This window comes from Syngnathus typhle, linkage group LG21 (genome assembly GCF_033458585.1).
Source record: "Syngnathus typhle isolate RoL2023-S1 ecotype Sweden linkage group LG21, RoL_Styp_1.0, whole genome shotgun sequence".
Taxonomy (NCBI): domain Eukaryota; kingdom Metazoa; phylum Chordata; class Actinopteri; order Syngnathiformes; family Syngnathidae; genus Syngnathus; species Syngnathus typhle.
The window spans coordinates 3,095,734-3,115,889 of record NC_083758.1 but is presented as its reverse complement, the minus strand read 5'-3'; the positions used below and the strand labels follow the sequence as shown (position 1 = coordinate 3,115,889).

Genomic DNA, 20,156 nt, shown 5'->3' with positions numbered 1-20,156 from the left:
GGAAACATGCATTCCAACAAGAGAAACAGCATCATCTTCCAAATAAAGCACTTCAAGTCAACTTCAGCAGCGATACAAAAATAAGCCCAGATATGAAACACCCCAAACAATCATTTAATAGTTGAAACAATAAGATTAATCTTCATAATAATAATGTTTATGCCAATACTGGAAAAGAATCAATTGTGAGGTCAGAAAATGCCATGCAGAACCAACGCTAGTGAGAATAAATGTAATACAAAATTTAGATTAAATGTGTGGATTACAAGAGGCAGGCCCCGCCCACAAGCAGCCATCGTCGTGTGCATATCAGTCGAGCAAATCAAAATCAAATATCTTTCTTGGAGCAAAGATGCGCCCAAATAAACAATTGGTCTTTCAGCACAAAACTGTAAAACAAGCTTTTCATTCAGTTCACCCCATCCAAACAATTTTCATTGTCATTCCATCCCAGTCCTGCTTAGAACGAGTCAACTCGTCCGACTTTGCTGTTCAAGTTATCGCCGTACATTCGAGATGCACGTGAGGCAGTTTTTGTTTTGTTTTTCAATCTCTTTCAATCAAATTAAGCAAATAACTCACTGGGGTTCAATTCACAACTGAGCGGAAAAACTGCAAAAGGGCCGTCGTCGTTACACGCGAGTCATCTCTACCGTGGCAAAGTTCTTCTCTGATGTATTGATGAGAAAAAAGGCTCGAGGTTGGGACGTCCGAAAACGAGAAGACAATCTCCAAGCCGAGCGGCGCTCAAGTACGGCACTGTACCTCCCTCAGTGCAGTGGTTGAATGTATCGATTCCCACACATCACTTACAAGGACTAAGTACTATATTATATTGTGGGTATGTGTGCATCATTTGAATTGAATCTCTTGCTTAAAGGGTTATAGCGCTGCAACATTTGATGCTATTTAGCATTAAGCTAGCAGACTGAAACTCTACACTATGTGTTTGTTTTAAATGCACAAAGCGTACCGTAATTTTCGGACTATAAGTCGCACCAGCCATAAAATGCCCAGAAAAGTGAAAAAGTCTGCTCCCGAGTATAAGTCGCCCCCCCACCCAAACTATGAAAAAAACCCACGACTTATAGTCGGAAAATTACGGTATTTCTCTTTCTGTTATGCCCTGTTTAATGCAAACTCAAACTGGGATTGTCTAAGGAGCAGCTGCCAGTATCTTTTTGGGTGGTGGCAGAAATGCTAGCTCCAATATGCCACGTTAGCAAAAGTAGCAACCTGTAAAAAGGCCCACGAGACATTCAAGTGCGCCCGTTTTCCCCAACGTCATCTGATTACCTTTCCCCCCATGGGCCGATTATTACTCTATGCCCACCCCCTACACCTTCCTAGTGCAGGGGGAGAAGACTCACAGGAGAAAGATAAACACACAAAGGAATGTTTTTAGAAGTCAATCTTCTTATTACATCTAAAATGAACCAATCGACACCAAGACACATGCTCTCATATGAAATAAGTCTTTTTTTTCCACTGGAGCAAAAATACAGAGGAAGGCTTGTATCTGAGTGACTGTGCCATTTCCCCCTCTTCCCCCTTCCAACAAATTCATAATTTACCACACAGCCAACAGTAGGAGGAGAAATAGAGGGCTTGAGGGGCCGCCGGAATGCCTCTTGGGTGCTTTCCAAAAAAGGAGCTTAGCATGGATAGATGACCTGAGCAGGTTCGTTAAAAAGGCACAAACCTTGATCGTAGTTTCAGACATCTTTTGTTAAAAATATCAATAATTTTGTGTTTGTCCCAGATGGGATGAAAGAGTCAAGTGTGTTCTGAGAGGAAATGGGAGAGGGGGACAGCAAGTCCTTCTGTTCTTTTAGAGGAGGAAATCTGTTTTGACACTCTGTAATGCCATCTGGCTCGAAAGGTGAACAGGATCCTTGCATGTAAACACGATAAGGAACGGTCGGATGTTACATTTGACCCGGCTGACTCGGTGCTAATTGATGCATGAGCACAGTCATGCGTTACGCAGGCTAAGAATTAGAATATAAAGAGCCATGAGAGCCTGAAAATTGTCCCAGTAGTAGCTCTTGGATTTAAAAAACAAAAACAAAAAAAAAAACAGCCTCTGAAACTGGTTTCCATCAGCAATGTGAATTTTGTATGTCTCTGATGAGTTGACCCACAAAAATCTTCAAAAAGAAATAGGCCTCAAAACACAGAGGCTGCCATTTCTTTTTTTTTTTAAATTAAGCCCCACTTTTTTTTTTAATTCAGCCCCACTAGCCGGTTTCTGTTATCAACATAAATTTTTGTAGATTTATCACAAGTAGACCCAGTTTTTTTGGGTCTACTCATGATAAAAGTCTAAGAAGCCAAACCTGACTGTTGTTTTGTTTTTAAGCTTTTATTTTAGGACCATCTCTGAAGGTCCTTTAAAGACAAACGTGTATTAAATAAAATTGGAACTTTATACATAAGTGAACAAAAGCAAATTGCAAAATGATTAAAGTTTTTATCATTTTGTGTGTTTGCTGAGCTTGATGAGGAAGTTTGACAACTTGCCATCATTAGTTCTCTCTGCCTTCGTCATTAGGTCTGTAAAGTGTGTGTGTGTGCGTGAATGCGTATTCTTCAAGATTTTCATAGAGCTCATTAAACATATCCTGTTGGACTCAGCGTAAAAATGGGCGTTGTTGCATAATACACACACACACGTTTACACAGGTAGTAGATTTCTGCCAACTTAAAATGCCAGAACCGATTGTGCAATTCCAGTCTGAGTCAGCTCTACGGATGTTTCTTTTGCTTTTGACATTTGCTGAATCCGAAGCTTCCTGCTGCACACTGTCTCATTCACAAACACAAAATCAGCATAATTCATCTGTTTGTTCAATCCCACAATGTATCCTAGTGCAAGGATGGAACATTAATATTGTTGGAATAATTTAGCGGTGAAGCCTTGGCCTGCCAGAATTGGGGGGTTATATTTTACGAGTTGAACTCTTTTTGTTTAATTAGGGATGTCCTTTGACCCCCAATCAGTTTTATGTATCCTTCCTGTTTTTCTTATCTTTCTCTTTGTTACTGTAAGTCTTTAGGGCTAGTTACCGTTTTTTTCCATGTATAGTGCGCCCCCATGTATAATACGCACCCTAAAAATGGCATGCTGATGCTGAAAAAAAGCCTGTACCCATGTATAATACGCACCCAATTTTTATGAATTTTTTTTATGAATTTCTTTTTTTTTTTTTTAAGTCCCAATGATTGTCACACACGCAGGGAGGCAATGGGTCCCATTTTTATAGTCTTTGGTATGGTCTTAACTAGGCTGGATGTAATTTTTTTTGTTGGCGTTGATTTCTCCGACTGCCCATAAACGCACCACCGCGCTCCGTGCGCGCACGGGAAAGAGGCGTGCGGACGTGAAAAAGGCGGCTCTGTATGGGAGAGACGTTGAAGAGGAATAAAAACACCCTTGGAAACCAAAACTTGGTGATTTCAAGTTTCATTTCGAGGGACATTTGTCACGTCTCGTCCCCAGTTTTGCTATGTGTCTAGGTTGCCATAGTTTCTGTTCGCGTCGCCCCTCTCTTCCTGTGTCACCTCAATCGATGTAACGTGTTTTGTATTTAAGTCCTGTCTGCCCCTCGCTCACCGTCGGATCATTGCATGTGTTACTGTCATGATGTCTGTTTGGTTTCTGTTCCTGTCTTTGGTAATGTCACCCTGTCTTTTTGTTCCACGACTTTGTCGGTCAGTCCTGTTGTTGGTTTTGTTTTCTAAAAAAAAAAAAAAAATTTCTAAAAAAAATTTACATTTTTTTTGTACCCATGTATAATGCGCACCCCAGATTTTAGGACAATAAATTTGTTAAATTCTGCGCACTATACACGGAAAAAAACGGTACTCAAAGTTCAAAGTTCAAAGTCAGCTTTATTGTCAATTCCTTCATATGTCAAGACACACAAAGAAACCGAAATTCCGTTTCCTCCATTACTCATTATTATTGTGTGTTGTCAAAGTAAATGTTTGCTTTATTGTCAATTTCTTCACATGTCAAGACACACAAAGAGATTGAAATTACGTTCCCGCTATCCCACGGTGACAAGACAAAGAAGAAGGGGGGAGAGAGTTCAGGATCCTAACAGCCTGGAGTATGAAGCTGTTGGTGAGTCTGGTTAGTTTACCAAGAAGATACACTTACCAAAGGTTTAGTTGCATTGTTCCACAGGAAAGCAGCATTCAACGTGCTTCAAGTTATCTGATCACAGTCCAGGATGAATCAACCAACCATGGAGATGTCAGTTGGTTGAGGAAACAGGACAGACTCTGCAATTCCAGTGCTGGGGTCACGGGCCGACGATTAAAGGCTAAATCACACCATTTTTAGCTAATCAGCGTTGCTACAGCCCCAATTTTAGTGTAGCAACGCCTCTGTAACCAGGGCAACCAAAACATTAAAAAGAGGGGCACGTGGAGTAAGGACTCAGAATTGATGGAGATTGTAACTGAGTTTCCTTTCTCTATCGTTGTCCTCGCAAGTAAACCTATCCTGGTTATCTTCTCTTCTTCCTTCCAGCGTGTGGTTTTATGTCTGATGGTACTTAGACCTGACAAATATTATTAATATTATTATTATTATTACTATGATTAATATCATTAACATTATTAATATTACTCATAATATTCATATTAATATTATTATCATTGTCCAGTCCACTGACGGACCTAAAAGCGGTTGCTCGGGGGCACTGAAGTGTTTGGACTTCCCAGGTGCCCAGGCCTTATTGACTTTTTGGTATTTTCCAATTTTTCTGGGTATTTATTTCCCACTCTTAGGGACTACATAAAGAGCTTCATCAGCATTTTTGGTGGAATTTTTGGAGCTTGTATGAAAAATAAAAATTATTTTTGCAGACCCCCTGAGATATCCATGCAACCGCCCAAAAAAAAAAAAATCCTTGTTGCCAGGCAGAATTAGAGGATCTACCACACGCAGCAGTGAAACAAAAGGGACACCAGACAGGAGGAATTCCGCACGTACTGGGTTGGTACATGCAGAAATGACATCATCCGATATCTCCCCCGATGTCAAACGTCATGTGACAAGGTCCCGTCGACGTAAACGCCCTCACAGTATCTTATCACCCAAAGCGATGCATCAATTGGGGCTGCTACTTACTTACAACTGGCTGACTGAGTGATGTCTTTTTGGGGCAATGCCCTTGGGCTTGGTGCCATTTACTCCCCCCCCCCCCCAACAAGCCGCCGCACTGCAGAGCAAACTTGAACCGTGCCGAGCTTTAATCAAGACCACACCAGTCGAACTAAAACCACGTTTACTCATAAGATGAGTTTCCGTGAAACCAAAGAGCACTTTGCTGATTTCCTGTTATGTGCTACATACAGCAAAACAATGCTTCATTCCATTAGGGGGCATAATTAAGAGTCTATTGATTGTAGTGTGGCTTTTTAATTAAAGCGGAGGGGTGTAAACAACCTCTATTATTGTGTCCTATTCATGTTGATTCTTCTTTATTTTGATTCTGTTATGGTTGAAGCCTAAGCAAAAGCTCAAAAGCTTATACCTTTGCAAGACACTGTAATTCTGCATGCATTATTGAGTGCTGGCACATCTGCATTTCAGTTCAAAGGGTGCGGGTTCGATTCCAACTAGTACAGAATGTACTTTGCCTACCACCATAAGACTGCTACAAATACACTAAGGTGTTTGTCATAATTAGCGGGAAATCTTAAAGTTTACCGTTTTTTTCCGTGTATAGTGCGCCCCCATGTATAACACGCACCCTAAAAACGGCATGTTGATGCTGGAAAAAAGCCTGTACCCATGTATAATACGCACCCAAATTTCGACTCCCACTTAAATCCGTAAATGTAAAATTATTTCAGAAAAAAGATCATCTTTGGGAACAACCGGATGTTATTCTGCCGGTCAGTATCACTGCGCATGCGCTAGCAAACTCGATAGCAAAGAAATGTTTCGGATTTGTGTAGGGTACATTGTGACAGCAAACGAGCAGGTGATCGAGCAAGCGTCTGATACGAGAGCATTGTGTTCGTATGGAGCGTGTTTGAAGTGAACACCAGAGAAGAAAGCGCATCTGTAATGGCGGCCTCCGTATCATATCCGGATTAAAAACAATATTAAAAAAAAAAAGAATTTTTTTTTTTTTTTTGTACCCATGTATAATGCGCACCCCAGATTTTAGGACAATAAATTTGTTAAATTTTGCGCATTATACATGGTAAAAAACGGTATTCATTGACTGTTCTTTCAGTTTGCTGTCTTAACTGTCCTGAAGCAGCAGGCAGGAAACCAGTAAAACCTCAGAGCATCGGGGAAACAAGCACTGATTTGCAGAGTGGTTTATGAACGACTTCATAAGGAACCGTTTTCAGCATTTTGGATTTATTTGAATTTATAAATATCAAATTCTTATAATTGTACTAAGTTCATCATGTTTTTCCTTTAATTACTTCACTGGTTCTTCTATATCAAACAAAATTATTTTACGTGGGTTTACCTGACATGTTTCGGCGGGTTCTTCCGCCTTCATCAGAGTGTCACTGATGTGATTGTGATGCATCTTTATCAGCTGATGGATGAAGGCGTGGCTCACCTGTCAGATTTGACAGGTGAGTCACGGCCTCTGCTGTCCGTCCATCTCTCCAAAATACTGTTCCAGGCCGCAGAGAGCATGTAGGCTCCCTCGTCCCCGTTGATGGTCCTCGGGCCCCGCTTGCGGATCTCAATGGCCTCCCTGATACAACACTGATGTTTGTTTTCTTCAGTGCGGATGACTCTGGCCTTCTCCCAGTCCATGATGTGGTTTTCTCGTTTACAGTGGTCGGTAATGGCTGACTTGTAGTGTTCCTGTTCTGCTTGTAGTTTTATTGCTCTTGTTTGTCTTGTTGCTGTCTCCTTCTCACATTCCTTTTTGTGTTCTGTTTTTCTTGTGATGAAGTTCCTCCTTGTCTCCCTGATGTATGATTTATTGCATGATTTGCATGGAATCTCATGCACCACATCATGGACTGGGAAAAGGCCGCACTGAAGAAAACAAACATCAGCGTTGGATCAGGGATGAGGGATCTATGCTAGATAACGAGAGAGGTCATGAGACAAGAAGCAGCAGTCAATGGCGGACATCAGCTACAAAATGAAGCTTTAATCTAAATCTGAAGCGGCAAATAACATCACAATGTTCTTCAATTTCCAACAGTCCGCAGCCTCTAAGTAACAAATAGGATGGAATGGGCACATATATATATATATATAAAAAAAAAAAAAAGTTTCATTAACCACCACAGCAAAGTCACATGAGTGTCATTCACTAGCACACACCTTTACATTTTGTTCAATTCAATAAAATTAACAGAGATCATTTCATCAGACCGATCAATGGCGCCCATAAATGGAATGATCCATTCACATTGAATTAAAAAAAAGGCACTCAACCTTCATCTTGACCAAAATAATAATGAACATATGAGAAAATGGCACATTCTTGTACAAAACAAACAAATCGGCGGATTTATCAAGCGCACTCTTCTGTCCACAAGCCGCTCTGAAACCATTATTTGGCCTTTGTGCACGTGCACAAAATCACATTTGTATTTAAAAAAAAAAAAAAAGAAGCATCAATTGAATGTGAAATAGCAACAGCGCTACTTACAGAAAAGAAACTTTGTGCTTGTCGCAAAAAAATCATTGCGAGCGTGGAACTGATGCTTCCTCGTGGATCCTGAGCAAAAACAACAGCAAGTTTTTCTCCTTTTTTGGCAAATGGGCCCAAAAAGCCAAGTAATATGGCATCTAGACAAAAACAAACAAAAAATGCAGGAAGAATCCATCAATTCAACCACTTGTGCTGTGGCCTACCCTAGCTGACTTTTGGACTGGAATCGCCAATCAATCATAGGCCGCATAGAGACAAACAAGCCCACTCATTCACACCACTAGACAATTTAAAGTCTTCAATGGACCTAACATGCACATTTTTGGAATGTGGGAGCGAGAAACCCCACACAAGCACCAGGGAGAAGAAGGGATTCGACCCCAGAACCTCAAAACTGTGAGGCAGACACACAAATCAATTTTACTCCACTGTGGAAAGCCGTTTGAGCATTTATTTGATATCCTACTAGTGCAATGAATGGTCCATGTATGGGTATGTTGTCCTCACTTGTGAAAAGATCAAAAACTATTTGTCACTAAATGTCATGATAAAAAATAAAAATCTGCCGATACTAATATTCGGCAGGATAAAATTCAGACAACTGATTAATTGATTGATAAATTAAAAACAATTATAATGAATCGTTTAACTTATTTTTTTGATTGCTTAACATTAAACATTATCCACAAGCAAAGAATTTGACTATGTCCTATAGTTTTTAACTTTACGAGAGAGAAAAATCGGCGAATTGTTTTTTTTTTGCCTCCGAGAGGAAATGTTTCAATGTCCTTAGTTTTGTTTTGTGTTGGAATAGTTTAATGTGCATAAAAAGAAGAATGAAAAGAGATGATGTGGATTAAATCTGCCGGGCGATTAATCGGTTGGGCCCAAGTCTGCATTCTTAGTCATCAAAAGAAAGCACATAGTGCATGGGACAATTCAACACACTAGTATGGTGTTGAAAAGATGCTCAAAGGTCTTTCCAAAGGCCATCGTGCCACCAAGCAGAAAAAATCTTTCCACCCATCCTCCTCACCTCAATAGTCATCCGGGGAGTTCACAATTTCCGAAGCTCCTCCCCGCTAACTTCTGCTGGGCAACTGGGAATTCTTTAACGGCCGCATCGGCCCCATTTGTCAAGCAGATCTAGTAACAACACCCCCGTCCTCGCCGATCCCGAGAAGGCGGCATGAATATTTGACGCCGGGACTGCGGCCACCTAACCGCAGTGTCCCAGATTAACACGGAGGGTCCCGCTCTTGTGCAGCTCCCACAGCTGCACAAACTCCTCGGACATAGTGTGGAACCAGCGGTAGGGCTGCATGTCATCGTAGTAGTGATGGCTGATGGGCCGCTCGGCCAGGTCCGAGGAGAAGGGCCAGAAACCGTAGACGCTCACTTCGTCGCACAGGCCCAGCGCCAGGGTGACCATGAAGAGACCCGTAGAGAGGCGCCGGGCGTGCACACTGCGGGCCTTCCAGAACTGACCCACGTGGCGCAGGAAGGCGGGGTTGGCAAAAAGCATGGTGAGGTCGGACGAGGAGTCGGCCAGCGCGTAGGTGGCGCGCAGAGATGGGTCGGTGCCGGGGCGCATGGAGAAAGCCGGCATGTAGACGAAACTGCTACCATACGCTTTCATGCTGTCCACGAAGGCCTTGCGGGACCACATCAGGTTCTGGAATCTGAGGGGGCATTTCATTAGGTACACCTGCACAGTCTACATAACTACTATTGCATGATCAATTCTACTTGTAACTAGTCTCGCACATATATTCTTTATCCTCTGCAAAGAAAACAAATTTTACTGCAGTTTACGGAGTCACCTGGTTGTAAAATTCTTATTTGCCTGTTTGTATTGAATTGCTCCCTAGTGGCTACACTATGTCGCCAAAAAGCGTGCGCTCACCTCTTCTCAATGATGCTGGGGTTGGCGGTCACCAAGTGCGTTTTGGTGCCTACGTCCTCCACGTATTCCTTGGAGAGCGGCGGTAGGTTACACCTGCAACAGAAAAGAAATATATATAATGATTGGAATCCATTTCCTTGTGCTGTATGAGATCATCATTCGTATAATTGGCAGTTTAACAAGCGCCTCGACTGGTTTGGGTGAGTCGTGCAAATAACTGTCAAACTTGCACGACTTGTTGGGTCAGGTTTTTTTTTTTTTGGGGCTTACATTGAAACATGGGAAGTAACAATCTAATCAGCATAGATAAAAAGCATGACTTGCCTTGTATATTTCAACCAGGAAAATTAGAAATATATGAGTTAAAATCACTTTTATATCGATCCACCAATATCTATCCACCAAATTGTAATGAGATTGGTTTGATTGGGACAGGGCAAAGTTTTGGATAGCTATGCAAAGTAACCACCACGATGCTACGTTCATTCAAATTAGCGCGGCAGTGAGTCAAACCGGAGTTTCTCCAAAGCAAAGTTGGAACGGCTCGGGAGACAGATGTCGCCGGACGTCACCTCATGACAAAGTCGGCCTGGTCGATGTCGCGGCCGCATTGGCTGTGCCGGAGGATGCCGCCGTTGCCCACCACTGCGCACTTCTTGAGGGGGAGCGGGAGGGGGTTAGCCTGCACGAATGTAAAAAAACAAAAAATAATATTATATCACATCTGTATTTGTCCTTTATTGAATTGTAAATTACTCAGTGCTAAAATAAATAAAGTGATCTCATTGTACTGTACAGAAACTCCCTCTGGAAACATGTCTGGCTTCTAATAACACTCACAAGTGCACACTCCTCATCTGGTTTCACTCACAGAAAAATACGTTACAGAAACGACGAGAATTACCAGATATGAGATTTTTTTTATTTTTATTGAAGACTGATTTTCGTCATTTAATTTACATTGAAAAAGAGGACAGCACTCCTTATTAGCTTAGCATCTTAGCATAAGGCTAACAAATCAAAGAACTAAAACTGCTCTATTGCTTTTTTTATTTTTATTTTTAAAGGTACTGAAAGTCTTTCTCCTCTGGGCAAGGAAAGCCTCAGTCACAAATGTACTACCTGAAACATGCACTGCATATTCTCTGCGTGACCAAACGACTGTAGTCTCAATGTCTACTTTCCTTAGCTAATGCCCAAATACAATAAAGGAGCTTAGCATGAAAGCTTGTCTGTGCTGCCAGCATTAAATCGCGGCTCTTTTGAGAGAGGGGCGACAGTGTGAGTTTGCATCCAATGTAGCTAAACGGGCCTGTAAATTAGGCGCTAAAAATAGACGGAGAGTCACGCGGTAAACGCACAGAATCATGTAACGAAGAACCAGGAGTTATGCAAATGAGGCATTTATTCCTCCGTGAAATGTGATATTCCTCATAGCGCTCACTACAGAGAGACTCGTGATTTTTTAAAAAGGATTCTTATGTGGTGGGAAGCTACAATTGTTTGTAATTGACACTTCAAAACAACAGGGGGCAGTGTGTTTTGAGGGAAACATGCAGGAAGTTCTGACTAATTTATTCGGCCACATTCCAAACTGAACACATAGTACATTCCATTCAAGTTTTTGTGGTGACACCCAGTAGTCACAATCTAAATTTAGTAGCTTCGCAGCTAAGCTAAATTTACGACCACGGGCGATAGCTTTCAGTTATGCTAATAAATTGATTTAATGCTAATACATTGAATTAGCATACTAACACCTGACCACCAAGTAAATAAATAAATAAATTGCATAGCCTTTGCAATGGGAAAGGTGAAGTGCTGAAAAGTTTTATGGAAAATAATTCCATTACAACTGAAAATACGGCAATTTCATTGTATAATTTGCCACTAAAAGCCGTTCAATGAGCCCCCGGCCTCACCTCTCGAAGGTTTAGCATAGCCGTTCTGCTTCTATTATGTCTATTTCTATTCACCTCCCCCTTCATGAATGAGCATGCACAGCTCGCGTCTGCAAATTAGGGTCAAATATTCATCACACCGCTCCACCCCCCCCCACCCCCACTTCCCCTCAAGCCGGATATTAATGTGGCGCTCTGAGGCCTCGGTGATCGTCTGAATTATTAGAGCGAGCCCAAAATACATTCAAAACAAGACAGCCCAATTTGTTTTTGAAAAAAATAAATAGGCCCTTTTTTTCCCATTGTGTACATTATGCAAAGACATAAGCGGGTAAGTGGAGGGAATCTCATCTCATATTATTGACCGCAACTAACTCTCCCCTCCTCCCCTACCCACCCCCATGATCCATATCATAAAACCCACAGTAGCGTCATGTTGCGCTGAGTGCACGGAAAACAAAAACAGGCCCTCGCTCCTTCTTTGCTCACCTGCACAAACAGCGAGTGGGTCTCGTTGTTGACCGTGTGCGAGTGGTAGAACTCGCCGTCATACCACAGCACCTTGCCCACCGGCGCGTTCTCCTTGGTCAGCGCAAATAGACGCTTCGGGTCGCAGCAGTCACTCAGCAGCTTCCTGGGAGGAGCAAATTATAACGGGCTCACTTGAGTGGACAGACCTCAAAATGAAATGTTTGTCATGTTAAAGAATTTCTGCAGGTATTAGCAAATTTAATCAAATATAATAATATAGCTTTTAAAAAAATTAACATTATTGTTAATTAGCATATAAGTGGGCAAGTATGTTAACCAAACACAAATATGGTTGCTTATGTACTAAAGTTAAAAATATATTTTTCTTCTACAAGGTGGCATGAGCATCTCATGTTGATGAAAGGAATTGTACATTCTTCTTTTCAAATTAAGAATAAATTAATTTGAAAATGAAGGAAAAAATAATAATCAATCAATTGGAAAATGAAGGAATAATTACAATTCCAACTTATATCAATATTAACCTTTATTAATCAATTATATTACCGTTTTTTTCCGTGTATAATGTGCCCCCATGTATAATACGCACCCTAAAAATGGCATGCTGATGCTGGAAAAAAGCCTGTACCCATGTATAATACGCACCCAATTTTATTTATTTATTTATTTATTTTTTTAAGTCCCAATGATCGTCACACACGCAGGGAGGCAATGGGTCCCGGTTTTATAGTCTTTGGTATGGTCTTAACTAGGCTGGATGTAATTTTTTTTGTTGGCGTTGATTTCTCCGACTGCCCATAAAGGCACCACCGCGATCAGTGCGGACATGTGAAAAAGGCGTGCGGACGTGAAAAAGGCGCCTCTGTATGGGAGAGACGTTGAAGAGGAATAAAAACACCCTTGGAAACCAAAACTTGCCCCTCGTCGTGACTCGGAGCCGCAACAAATGTTTCGCATTTGTGTAGGGTACATTGTGACAGACAGCAAACAAGCAGGTGATCGAGCAAGCCTTGTCTGATACGAGAGCATTGCGGTCGTATGGAGCGTGTTTGAAGTGAACAGCAGAGACGAAAGGAACAAGGCAAAGTGTTGTGAAATCAAGTCAAGTCAAGTTTATTTGTATAGCCCTAAATCACAAGCAGTCTCAAAGGGCTTCACATAGACAGAAATTGACAATTATTCTCAAAGCATCCCCTGATCTTAAGCTCCCAAAAGGGCAAGGAAAAACTTAAAAACCCCTAGCAGGGGGAAAATGAGAAACCTTGAGAAGGGACCACAGATGGAAGGATCCCCCTTTCAGGATCACCAGGTTGAAATGGATGCAGAGAGGGCACAAATGATACAACATGAAAATCAATTAAATAAAAAGTGGATCTCCATGTCACAGCAGAGGGCTGCCGAAAGGAGCCCTCAATTGTCCTGGCAGTGCTCTTCGAGGAGGTTGAGCTGCAGTTCCCCTATCCTGAATTGGCCACGAGAATCCAGATAGCCGCTGTCAGCATGGGTACCACCTAACCACCTCCCCGGCCGGGGAGGGGGGAGGGAGGGGGTGGAGAGGGAGAGAAAACAAACTCCAGCCGAATCGGCCACTACAGGTTAGTTAAAGGCCATGTCATAGAAATGTGTCTTTAAACGTGTCTTAAATGTTTCTACTGAGGTAGCAGTCCTAATATCCATTGGTAGGGCATTCCAAAGCTCTGGAGCCCGAATAGAAAATGCTCTAGAGCCTGCAGACATTTTCTTAGCCCTCGGTGTCGCTAAAAGGGTAGCGTTTTGCGAACGAAGGTTACGAGACGGAACATAAGGAACAACTAGGTCGACGAGATATGAAGGCGCTAAGCCATGCAGCGATTTATAGGTTAATAGAAGAACCTTGAAGTCACATCTTAAATGGACCGGAAGCCAATGTAAGTTGGCTAGTATTGGGGTAATGTGATCAAATTTTCTTGTCCGAGAGAGCAGCCTTGCAGCGGCATTTTGTACTAACTGTAGACTTTTGATGCGGGACTTAGGAAGACCCGAAAATAGTACATTACAGTAGTCCAGGCGCGACGTGACGAACGCATGTATAATAGTTTCCGCATCACCGGTCGAGAGGATCGGACGAATCTTTGCAATATTACGAAGGTGAAAAAACGCAATTCTGGTTATATTCTTAATGTGCTTTTGAAAGGAGAGAGTTTGGTCAAATATTACCCCGAGATTAGTTACAGTATCGCTTTGAGTGATAGTACGGTTATCTATAGTTATAGCGGTTTCCTTGAATAAGTGTTGATAACGAGCTGGACCAATTATCAACATCTCAGTTTTATCTGGGTTAAGACGAAGGAAGTTGAGAGACATCCATTGCTTGATCTCCGCAAGGCACTTCTCAAGATTACAACAATCCCGCGGATCTGTCATCGATAACGGCATATATAATTGGGTGTCATCCGCATAGCATTGAAAACTAATATTATATTTACGTATTATGTCCCCAAGCGGAATCATATAAATATTAAAAAGAATTGGTCCGAGAACCGATCCCTGTGGGACACCACATGTAACATTATAGAGCTCCGAGGACGCATTGCCATGGACCACTCGGTGCGTCCTGTTTGATAGATAGGAATGGAACCAGCCTAGTGCTGACCCTGAAATACCAACACAACTTTTAAGACGCCCTAATAAAATATCGAAGTCTACAGTGTCGAAGGCAGCACTAAGATCGAGTAGTAACAGTACAGACGAAATGTTTGAATCCATAGCTACGAGGAGATCATTAGTCACTTTAGCAAGTGCTGTCTCAGTGGAATGATTAGCTCTAAAACCAGACTGAAAAGTGTCGTATCGATTATTGGCGACCATGTAATCAATAAGCTGCTGCGCTACTACTTTTTCAAGAAGTTTTGCTATGAATGGGAGGTTTGAAACTGGCCTATAATTACTGAGACAGTCCGGGTCAAGATTTGGTCGCTTAAGTAACGGTTTAATGATAGCGGTTTTAAAGGCTGTTGGCACTATCCCAGAGGAGACAGACAGATTGATTATATTTAAGACGGACAGTCCTAAAATTTGAAATAATTCTTTAAGTAGTTTGGCTGGAAGAGGGTCGAGTAAACATGTTGTTTGTTTAGCCGCACTAACAATTTGTGTAAGCCTTTCAAGAGACACGCTTTTAAAAGTTGAGAGGGTTGTTGCATGATCATCAGCGTTGGTAAACGGCGTGCTCGACCGAGCGATTGGAATGCTATTCTTGATCTCATCCCTAATGGATTCAATCTTTTGAGCAAAAAATTTCATGAACTCATCAGCTGAGTGGAAGGAACTATCGGAGGTCGGCTGGCGCAGAGTCAGCTTTGCCACTGTATCAAATAGGTGTTTCGGATTGTTTTTATTGAGATTAATAACTTGCGAAAAATATCGAGTTTTTGCTAAGATAAGCGCATCTTTATATTTCAGGAGGCTATCCTGCCATGCCTGATGGAAAACCTCAAGTTTGGTTAGACGCCATCTGCGCTCATGCTTTCTACATAATTGCTTAAGCGTACGCGTTTCATCTGTGAACCACGGAGTAGGCACTCTACGGCGAGTTTTCAGACGTAACGGCGCCACAGAGTCAATGGCATTTAACAATGTCGCATTGAATTCATTCGTAAGATTATCAATAGAGCCGGCGTATGTGAGAAAATTAGTGGTTGCCGGCGACAGTATTTCAGATAGCGCAGTTGCAGTCATAGAGTTGAAATGACGGCTCCTATAATGCTGATTGCTCTCTTGTCTTTGACAAGGAACTAGAATTTCAAACTTTATTAGGTAATGATCAGACAAAACAGTAGTGTATGGCAGTACTGCTATATTTGAGGTTGCAAGTCCTCGGGATAATACCAGATCTATGGTATTTCCATTCTTATGCGTTGCTGCCTGTACAGCTTGCGTAAAACCAAAGGTATCAGTTAAAGTCTGAAACGCCGAAGTAAGTGGCTCTGACGGTAAATTCATGTGGATGTTGAAATCGCCCATGATAATTATATTATCCGCATTGGTTACTAGATCAGCCACAAATTCTGAAAATTCATCCAGGAAGCCAGAGTAAGCCCCGGGTGGACGGTAAATAACAACAAGATAAAATGACGGTAAAGCGGTGGATCGGACAATGAGAACCTCAAATGTTTTAAATACGTTGATCGAACGAGGCCTAAAACTAAGCTCGGAATTCGAGATGAGGGCGACACCCCCACCCTTTTTTCGAGGACGCGCCACATGCGAGCTCACAAAATTTGGAGGCGAGGCCTCATTAAGCGGCATCAGTTCATTAGGTTTTAACCAGGTCTCGCAGAGACCAAAAGCGTTTAGATTATGTTCTGTGATGAGATCATTAACGAGAATGGCTTTCGTATGAAGCGATCTAATATTCATAAAACCAAGTTTAAGTGTAATTGGTCGATCCGGGTGCGTATTTATCGAAGGATATTTATACGAAATGCGAGTAAGATTGTGTTCTCTAAGCCTGACATCACCTCTCAAATGTTTGTTAGCGCGGTGGGCTGATACGACCGTGGGAATCTGATAGTAAATATTCGTTACACGTGTAGAATTATCTGAAACCGGCACCGTTTCCTCAGCAAAACCGGTCGGGGTGGAGTGATTGGATTTGTCTACTACCCCAGTAGAAAGTGCGTTTATGTGTACTGTCGCACTATTCAAACTATCACGCTCTAGTCTACACAAGGAGCTATGTGCATGCTGGGAGTCTAGCCTAGCGCTAGTTAACTTTATCTTAACAGACTCCAAACCCATCCTGACAGGTGGTCTAATCACCTGTGACCCGGCCTGCTCTAAAGTGACCTGTCATGTGTGGCTCAAACAGTAATCTATATTCCTAGAAAGAGTGAAGGCGCCTTCACGGTTAGGGTGAAGGCCGTCCTTCCTCAGCAGGTCGGGGCGGCCCCCACCTGAAATAAAATATTACCTGTAATACGCATTTTGTTATTTGCTGATTGAATGTGCTAATTAAACTGTGAATTGAAACTAATAGGAAGAAAACAACTCTCGCTCTTTATATGGCTGACGTGTCTTGCGCATCCGTTCTGCGCATCGGATCCATAGTGCGCATGGGCAGTCATACTGCTTCCGTATGACGTCCGGTCCGCGATGGAGATTAAAAAACAAACAATAAAAACAACACACCATCAAGGATTGCACCAACGCATCAAACGATGTGTCGTCAATTATGAATTTTACTGAGTAAGTGTGTTGGGCAGGATGGCTGAATGCAATGCGCGATTGACAACAAACAAGAAGAAAGGTGAGTTTTATTTCGGGGGAGATTTGTCATGTCTCGTCCCCAGTTTTGCTATGTGTCTAGGTTGCCATAGTTTCTGTTCGCGTCGCCCCTCCCTTCCTGTGTCACCTCAATCAATGTAACGTGTTTTGTATTTAAGTCCTGTCCGCTCACCGTCGGATGATGTCATGATGTCTGTTTGGTTTCTGTTCCTGTCTTTGGTAATGTCACCCTGTCTTTTTGTTCCACGTCTTTGTCGGTTAGTCCTGTTGTTGGTTTTGTTGTAACATGATTTTCTTAAAAAAACAAACAAAAAAAAATTGTACCCATGTATAATGCACACCCCAGATTTTAGGACAATAAATTAGTTAAAATTCACGCATTATACACGGAAAAAAACGGTATATTTGATGTTCATAAATTCAGTTTAATGACTGAATGCTTTTTCCAGAAAAAAATGGAAAATGATGAAACAACTTTTTGTCATTGGTTTTCCCCACTTCGATTTCCCTTATAGTTTTTTTTATTTATTTTTTTTATAGTATCAGGCAATTATTTGGTTAAGCTCTTTGGAGAACACTCTTTATATCCACTATGGCTTCTTTTCACCTGCTTTGTAAAGATTTATGGACTGTCAACAACTTTAACAGAAATTCATTGTGTGAATAATTTTGGCAATTGGTGCCCGTCTTTTGGGCTTCAGCAACTTCCCTCAAAAATGTCTGCGTGCGTGCCAACTTTTTTGACATACCAAAAAGGGGATTGACAGTTGGGGCTTGATTGTTTTGTTTTTTGTTTTTACGTAACCAGTACATAAGTATAAGCAGTACAGCAAAGAATAAAAAATTCCACCAAATTTCATCCATCATGATAGATTTTTGTAGTTTTTGGTACAAAAAGTAATCAACTATAATTAGTACAAAAGTGAAATATCCTGGTGGTGAATTGAAGTTTTTTTTCGCCTATCTACTTAAGCATAAGAATCTACTGGAATTTTGTCAAAAATTGAAGGAATTCACTCTAACTAGTGCAGTGGATGGATTTCAGGCTAATAAATTTTGTTTTATGCAAATTAAGATTGCCTGCTCTTGAGTTAAGCCTCTTATAAAATGTCAAAAACTAAAGCGCTTCACTACAATGACTCGACTGCACATATAAGTATTTTGAAGGGTAGTTAAAGTTTCTGGAATGAAAACTAATATCTTCTGCTTTTGAGTTAGCCTCATTTGATGAGAATTTTGTCGGATTTGGTACAAAAGTTGTGGTAACTAAGGATTTTGGGGCGCAAAATAACATGTAATGCCTGTCATCGCACAAATTTTGTAGGATTACATACACAAAAAGCACAAATTTGTTACAATTATATTTCGGGGTGGTAACTGAAGATGTCTTCCAATTCCCTACCCCCCACCAGCACACACACCTTTTTTTTTCTTTTCTTTTTTTTTGCCATGCTAGAGACATGCTTGACTTATCTGACGTGATAGGCATCTTTTGGAACGGGTGTGTGACAATCACTGTGATGATTCAGGTGATGAGATTTATTGACACAATGGGTGTTAAAGTAAACACAGAAGGAACGTGTGTGTGTGTGTGTGTGTGTGCGTGTGTACCTGTAATGGTCGATACCAGTCTGGTTCTTCTTCCACGGGTGGTCCTGCTGCCTCAGCACCTCTTCCACGATGTCCTTGTCCCGGGGTATCCGATACACGGGGAACACGTAGTACCAGCCTAGCACCAGCAAGCACACCGCGGCCCACGCCGACAGCTTGGCCCGGTAGCACCGCATCAACATCTTCCCCGCTTGGTACGTCTCACACGCCAAATGTCAGACGCCTTATAAGAGCCGAGTGCTGAAGCGGAGCCTCCGTCTCATGCCGCACACACGCAAGGCGGAGTGTGACTGTCAGGCGGCCGGATCGGAACGGGTGTTATGAAGCTTGCCCTGCCGAACCGGTTCTGAGGGACTGCCGTTCCGCTTAAACAGCGAAGCGCGAAAACCAATTGCGGGATTAGTCTGCACCTTTGCAGATGAGCCCGTGCAGCCAGCCGTCTCCCTCGGCGGGTGTCCCGCCGAATCCACGCCCGCCAAGGAGGCGCTCCTTCGCGGCGTGGCTGCCTCACTCGTCTCGCGGCCTTTCCTGGGCCTCTGCGGAGCTACTGGACCGAACCTCCCCCAGAGTGCGGAGCCCCTCTTTTTTTGTCCTCCTGTTAACGCCCCCGAAACAAAGCCGTTCTCTATGAAGGGGTACCGAAAAACGGAACGGAAACCTTCAGAGTAAAAAATATTGATATGATTTTTTCCTCTCTCTTTTTGTTTCTTTTCACAGCAGTTTGATCTTCACGCTAGTAGCAGTGCGAGTGACGTTCTAAAAATAATTTTAATATAATTATATTGACATAAACTACATTTTGGTTATAGAGAACTTTAAAACCATTGTCACATGCATGTAGTTGTCGAAGCAATCCAATATAGCAACTACTGCAGTTTTGCCGTGCAATCGTTCTACTATAGTTATGCGTTGTGGAGAAATTAAACAATTAATACAATGAATCACGTTGTAATATGAAGGAGCTGTAGTTTACTTCCGTTTTTGACATGCACGAACTTGACGGACTCCCCGGCAGATTTTAATCATAGCTCTGCCGCCATCTGGTGGCCAGTTTGAACACTGACACCTCTGCAGCTTTGAAGCGTTCTGAACGTCCATTCATTCCAAGCAATATGTTGTACGAGTTACATTTCCAATTTATCTGTTTAAAAAACAAACACCAAATAGAATGTTTGACTGATTTCACATATTTGTCCGTTTTGAAGTCAATTTGTAGCCCTTAAAACAAGCGTGGTATAAAAACAATAGCCCACAATGCGAAGAAGGTTGTGACATCATCTCTTTTTGTGTGTTTGTGTGTGCGGAGTTGGGTTGCATCAG

General features: G+C 42.0%; 1 protein-coding gene and 1 long non-coding RNA gene across 4 annotated transcripts; one reads left to right on the top strand and one right to left on the bottom strand.

Moving 5' to 3' along the window:
* Positions 1 to 1,104: 1,104 nt before the first annotated feature.
* LOC133145427 (uncharacterized) lies at positions 1,105 to 4,511 on the top strand. 2 transcript variants are annotated; one of them, XR_009710912.1, is made up of 3 exons: positions 1,105 to 1,681; positions 4,023 to 4,129; positions 4,193 to 4,511. It is a non-coding gene; the product is annotated as an uncharacterized LOC133145427 (long non-coding RNA). The 2 variants fall into 2 exon arrangements; XR_009710911.1 differs by lacking the exon at positions 1,105 to 1,681 and having other exon boundaries at positions 3,145 to 4,129.
* Positions 4,512 to 7,131: 2,620 nt separating this feature from the next.
* On the bottom strand, positions 7,132 to 19,450 carry st8sia1 (ST8 alpha-N-acetyl-neuraminide alpha-2,8-sialyltransferase 1). Of its 2 annotated transcripts, XM_061268161.1 has the most exons (5): positions 18,837 to 19,450; positions 11,958 to 12,102; positions 10,140 to 10,249; positions 9,568 to 9,660; positions 7,132 to 9,343 (listed from the first exon to the last, which is right to left on the bottom strand). In XM_061268161.1, exons 1-5 carry the CDS (start codon positions 19,016 to 19,018, stop codon positions 8,881 to 8,883), a joined length of 993 nt encoding a protein of 330 aa, XP_061124145.1. In that variant the 5' UTR covers positions 19,019 to 19,450; the 3' UTR covers positions 7,132 to 8,880. The 2 variants fall into 2 exon arrangements, with proteins under 2 accessions (XP_061124145.1, XP_061124144.1); XM_061268160.1 differs by lacking the exons at positions 7,132 to 9,343; positions 9,568 to 9,660; positions 10,140 to 10,249; positions 11,958 to 12,102 and adding an exon at positions 13,048 to 17,519 and having other exon boundaries at positions 18,837 to 18,952.
* Positions 19,451 to 20,156: the final 706 nt, after the last annotated feature.

What these genes read in the sequence shown, in the direction of transcription:
- st8sia1 (XM_061268160.1), bottom strand. Translation starts at nt 16,739, where the DNA reads ATGGGTTTGGAGTCTGTTAAGATAAAGTTAACTAGCGCTAGGCTAGAC.